The sequence below is a fragment of the Miniopterus natalensis genome, chromosome 15 (assembly GCF_054644295.1).
Source record: "Miniopterus natalensis isolate mMinNat1 chromosome 15, mMinNat1.hap1, whole genome shotgun sequence".
Classification (NCBI taxonomy): domain Eukaryota; kingdom Metazoa; phylum Chordata; class Mammalia; order Chiroptera; family Miniopteridae; genus Miniopterus; species Miniopterus natalensis.
In genome coordinates, this window is record NC_142095.1 from 7,970,014 (window position 1) to 7,976,013 (window position 6,000).

At 47.8% G+C, this 6,000-nt stretch overlaps 1 protein-coding gene across 4 annotated transcripts in view; it reads right to left on the reverse strand.

The window, feature by feature from the left end:
- The window catches only part of WDR48 (WD repeat domain 48), a 31,649-nt gene extending 29,235 nt beyond the window's left edge, over positions 1-2,414 (reverse strand). For 3 of the 4 annotated variants that reach the window (XM_016196163.2, XM_016196162.2, XM_087824849.1), the window contains exon 1: positions 2,336-2,408. In XM_016196163.2, the coding sequence (XP_016051649.1) occupies positions 2,336-2,383 (48 nt within the window). In that variant the 5' untranslated portion in view covers positions 2,384-2,408. Of the gene's footprint in view, positions 1-2,335 lie in introns of all 4 variants that reach the window. The other variant, XM_087824850.1, reaches the window with a different exon arrangement.
- Positions 2,415-6,000: the final 3,586 nt, after the last annotated feature.

Here is a 6,000-nt window from a genome sequence, read left to right on the forward strand (position 1 = left end):
AACTCAGATATGGCTAAGGGTCTTTTCTTGAGAAGCCAGGATTTCCCATCATTCTAATTCCTTAAAAAAGTATCAACACCTCCCCCACCGACAGAATCATCCCCTCAAGATGTCAATAATACTCAGGGTGGCCTGGCTGGGTGTGGCTCAGCGGTTGAGCATCAACCTAGAATCAAGAAGATCGAGGTTCAATTCCCGGTCAGGGGGGTGCAGGAGGCAGCCAATCAATGACAACTCTCTCATCATTGATGTTTCTCTCTCTCTCTCTCCCCCTTCCTCTCTCTGAAATCAATAAAGATGTTTTTTTTTTAAAAATAATAACACTCAGGGTGAAAAATCCTGGGCTAGGATTATATATCACCATCCATAGTTTTTTTTGAAGAGTGGAGGACAATGGCCATTTATACTTTTGTGCTGTTTGCAGGTTTTTTGCAGTGAACATGCTCTAGTTTAAAAAACACTTCCATAAATAAAAGTTCTCCCTCATGATGAGATAAAATCAATCTCTGTGGCTTTTCACATTGGTTCTAGACCTTGGGGGAAAATTCTGAAACCAGCTAACAAGACTCACTGAATCTTATGTTCAGCAGACTAGTCAGTTCTTTTGAATGCTCTTAATAGGAAATAGTTTAAAGTCACTATCAACCAGATCGCTGTACCTATTAAGAACAAGGTGATAAATGCTGAACCTCAAACTCTAGTTCTGTACTCGTATCAGCGAAGAGTGGAATTATCACCTCTCATTCTACATGCAATGGCTCACATTCAGCTTATTAAAACACTCAGTTTTTCCACACACACTGCAGAGTTACATTTCCCCACCCTATACTTTTATATGGCCTTTTAAGTCTAAACACAAGAAATGGAGAGGCCTGATTAGCTCTCCTTACTACCCTAAGGAGTGTACCATTCTAACACCTAGAATACAATTACCATTTTGAGTTACATTTTAGCCAGGAGCAGACATTCTCCCCACCTGGCTTGCATGCTGGGTTACTTAAATTCTGTCACTGATGCACTCAAAAATCACCTAACAGCCCCAGCCAGGTGGCTCAGTTAGTTGGAGCGTCATCTGGTACACCAAAAGGTTGTGGGTTTGATTCCCAATCAGGGCACATACCTAGGTTTCCAGTTCATTCCTGGTCTGTGCGTGTATAGGAGGCGACAGATGTATGTTTCTTCTCTCTCCCTCCCTCCCTTCCTCTCTCTCAAATCAATAAAAACATATCCTTGAGGATTTAAAAAATTTTTTTTTTTAAAATCACCTAACAGTAAGCTATTTTAGATCTCAATTCAACACCTACTGAGTGCTTAGGATACTGTACTACACATCAACGAGATCAATAACACAAAGTGCACTGGCCAGAAGACTTTATGGCCTACAGCAATTTGCTGGGGTTCCCTCACTGAAGGAGCGCTCACTGATTTCACCCCGTAGAACTACATGATCATGCTGTTTCATAAAGCAAGCCTGGGTGTTACTTATCCCTACACTCTCTCAATTCTTTGCACATTTTTCCAACATTATTGGGCCACACTAAGTGCTCAGTAACGTTTAATGAATTAAGGGCGCCCTACCGTCACTCCTACATACACTATACCTGAAGCAAGCACCTGTTGTAAGGCTTTGCTATTCCTCGCATCGCTGAAAATCGGTAGGTTAAGACACCTCTTCAGCCTTGGATAGTAAATTATGGAGACAGAAAAGAAGATTCAAGGATGCACAGTGGAGATGAAGAAATGGTGAAGACGAAATGAAATTCCCAAACAATAACAATTACGTTTCCCCCCCCCACCACCACCAGCGCACTGCCCCCGTCGTTTCCACCTCGGCAGGGGGCTCTCACGCGCAGCGGCCCCCACGGACACCCCGCAGGACCGTCTGCGCGCCGCCGCCCCGCCACGCCCCCGCACAGGTCCCCCGGCTCGGCAGCCGCCCGCCTGCGAAGCGCCCGGAGGCCTCCGCTCCGCTCGGACGCGGCTCAGGCAGGGCGCTGTGCAGACAGGCAAGGGAAGGGGGAGGCAGGTGGGCGGCGAACGAGCCTATCCCGACCTCGCGAGCCCGAGCCCGGGAGAAAGCGGGCGATCGGCAACCCCGGGCTCCGAACCGAATCCCCGAGGGTCCCGGGACGGGGCCCAGGCAGGCAGGGTCGGCCGCCCCCCGCCCCCTCCAGAAGCCGTTAGCGCCGCGGCCCCACCCCTCGCCGCCGGCCGCGCCCCGTGCCACGCGCCCCACGTCGCCACCCCGGCCGATCGCGGCCCGAGGCATCTGCTCGCCGGAGGTGGGCCGGGCTGGCAGCCGCGGCCGAGAGGTCGCGGAGCCGGGCCCCCGTACCTGCACTTTCCTCCGCCCTGCCGTGTTCTGCCGGTGATGGGCCGCCATCTTGCATGTTGACACTCCTACGTCACTTCCGGAAGTGGCTCCGTCCGGGCGGAAGTCGCGCCTCTTCCCCTTTGGCCAAGGGCAGGTGGTGAGGCCGCGGGTGGGCTGTCCGTAGGCCCCCCCGTGGCCCTGTGGTGAGGTAGAAGTCCCGAGAAATTGTCGCGTGCGTGCGTGTAACGCCGGTCTCGGAGGGAGCGCCGGCCTCCGAGCCTCGGGAGCCTCGGAATCCAGCCCCGCGGGCCTCTGAACCCGGGCGTGTGCTGCGCCAGAGGCCCAGGCGGGCTCGAGGAAAGCGCTGGAAGGATTGATAATGCCGGACGTGGGCGGCTTAGGACAGACACTCTCCCCCCGGGTTTCCCTGGGCAGCCGGGGGAACCGACAGATTTGCCATGACACACCCCAAAATGTGGAGAACTATAAACTGGCCTCAGAGGAGGAGATTGCAAAGGCGGTGGCCCCCATCTTCAGGAGGAGCAGAGTCTGTCTGTCCAAATAAGAGAGAAAAGGATGTTAGGAAGGTGAAAAACGCACACCAGTTAAAACGGCCCTGAGAGACAACTTTTGAAATTGCAAATGCTGAAGGAGCTGGGCACGCTCTGGAATCTGGTTGAAGTCGTCTCGCGCCCGGGCCGGCGTGGCTCAGGCGCTGCTCCCGCGACCGACGCCATTGCTGAGGGTGCAGGTTGCCGGCAGCGGTGACCGGTCCTAAGTTGGCCATACGCCCCCTGCTCCGGGAGGATCAGCCAGCCACATGGAGGAGGCAAGTCGATTCCGTCGGTCCTTCCCGATCTCTGAGGGAATAGTTACCTGTCTTCCCTGGAACACACCGTAGGTTTAGACTGGCTTTCCCCGTTTGCTGTGCGTCCGTGAGCACCGCCATCCGGGGACCGACAGGATGCTTCGTACCCCGCTGTGTCTGACGCCACACTGCTTCTGGCCGAGAAACTCGCCCTGTTAGGAGAGCAGCAGTGCGGCGAGCTAAGGCCCGTAGAAGCCGTTGGTCCAATGGTATATATAGTGCACCGCCAGGAAGCGCCTGGCCTGGGGGAAGCCTTACTTAGGGCGCTTCCGGGAGACAACCCTTGCCATGCTACCTTCTAGGACGCAGGATATGCTTTCTATTGTGTCCAATAGTTGGAACTCTTTCTTCCTGTTCCTCTTATTGCTGTTTAGCCACCCGAAAACTTAGCGGTTTAAAACAACTATACAATAAATTTAATTTGAAAAAAGTAATACAATAAAAAAATTAAATTTAGTTAAAATAAGTAAAACACCTGCAACATATACTTTGCTTGCGAACCTGTAATTTGTGCAGGGCTCAGTGGGGACAGCTTATCTGTGTTCCGCTTTCCACTTGGTTCCGCTAAGCACTGGGGCGCTGAAATCACCTATTGGCCCACTCACTCCACCTGTCTGGTGACTGATGCTGAATCTGTACCAGGACACCTACTCATGGCCTTTCCACAGGGCTGTTAGGTTTCTTACAACATAGTAGCTGGGTTCCAAGGGCAGGCATCCCCAAAAAGAGAAATTCGGGTGGAGGCTGTAGTTAATGCCTTTTCTAAACCAACAGTGGAAGTTGTGCAGTGTCACTTCCAACCACATCTAGTTCATTAGGATTTACTAAGCCTGGTTATATCTAAGGAGACTCCTTTTTTTTTTTTTTATGGCAGAAGTGTCAAAGAATTTGTGGATGCATTTTCAAAACCACCACAGTTCCATAAGCAAAATTTGATGGCTTTAGGAACAAAGAAATATACTTAATGACCCCCCACTGAAAAAAATTTTAACTGCCATTCTTTGAGATTCTGGGCTTTGCTGGTTTAGAGATTTGTCTCCATAAAAAGGAATTCTTCAAACCAAGGCTGAAAAGCGGTCCCATTGATTTGGAGCTGAGACTGCTATAGTTTTGCATGTCTTGCATCCCTGGATAGTCAAAAGAAGGAAAAGGGCAAGGTGATGGTATTGGTGGGAGTGATTAGCCTTGATGAGCAAGCAGAAATGCGTTTGCTGGCACACATAAACACACAGGTCCATCAAACACTCAGATTTCTTAGAAATGAAGGTTTTAGTTGAAAGTAAAGGGAACACTATGGCTGGTAAAGAAAGTCATAACGGAGGTGAAATCCTCATGATCGGGATGAAATGAGAGCTGTCATCTCTCTTGTATTTCCCATATTGCTGTATCGTGTATACTTGTATATGTTTTAGCTTTTATTTTCTTTCTTTATCCTTTGCTTTGCTATCGTTTTTAGGGTGCGCCATTGCTGGTAAATTTTGTTATTTAGTCCATAAGTTGCAGAGGCATGGATATCAACTTGAGGTTCTAGGCTTAGAAATGGATGAGTGGATGTGGTAACTGATGAAACGGGGTTGACTCGCTTAGAGGGTGACAGTTAGTACACCTTTTGTCGAATGAGGGATAGTTGCAATATATTGACAGCTTTTTTTGACATATAAGCATTAAAAGCGGTGGTTATATTGGTGTTGGGCAGCTAAAGGGGTGACTGAATTTGACATTTCTGTGACTTTATTTTCTGCCATCCATCGTTTGAGCTCTCTTTCTGTGTTTGAGGAATTCCCCACTGTGTGTCTTGGTGATGGTGAGCACTGCTTACAGAAAGTGAGAAAGACAGTTACCCGCTTTTTTTTTTATTTTTAGCCTTTTTACGGCAAGATTGTGTGCATGACCTCAGCTTCATTAATCAGATGACATCTCGCGTGTAACTTTATGAGAAACTCTTGAGTCAGAACCATTCAGCTAAACTCCCAAATTCCCGACCTACAGGAACTGTGTGAGATAATAAACGTTTATTGTTTGATGTGTCTTAGTGGTAGGGCAATTCGTTACACATCCTCCCTTATCCATGAGGAGGGGGGATGTCAGAGCACCTTCACAGCTCTGCAAAGATACTCTCACCATCGGCCTTACCAGTCCCCATTCAGTTCTTTGTCTTCTGTTGCGTAGCTGCCAGGAGGCTTATCCTGACGGAATTCCTCCATCAATCTCTTAGCATTTCTTTCATAGGAAGATTGATGTCTCTATTCAAGATGTAAGAAGGCTTGACACCTATTATATTGTTCTCAGTTTTTGAGACCTCTGCTTAATGTCCTAGACAACATGAAAACTTTGACATCCTGAAAAAATAATCCACATTAAATAAAAATGCAGTAAAATTGAAAAGTAAATAAGAGTTGTAGAAGGCTTCTGTTTCCAAATAAACTAGATTCGTTCTTGTTAAATCTTGCTCTGGAGGTTGGTCCTTCCCTCTGCCAGTTAACGTGACCAAGTAGTTAACTTAGGTTTCTTTATCTGTAAAGCAGAATAACAGTACTACCTATCTCATATGGTTCTTCTCAAGGTAAATGAAATAATCCTAGCACAGTACCTGGTATACAGGAAATCTTCAGTCTATTTTAGGTATTATTTTTAATCATCACCTTGCTCAGGAAACATTGCTAGTGCTGTAATTTCCTAGAGTAGATTGTCTCAAGTTTTATGTAATATAGGCTCCATCACTTTTTAAAGTTTTCAAACCAGCTTGAAATTTTATAGCTTTGGTTCTTGCCTTCTCTCTTTTTCTCAACAGCCTGGAAAAATATTTGTGATCAAGACT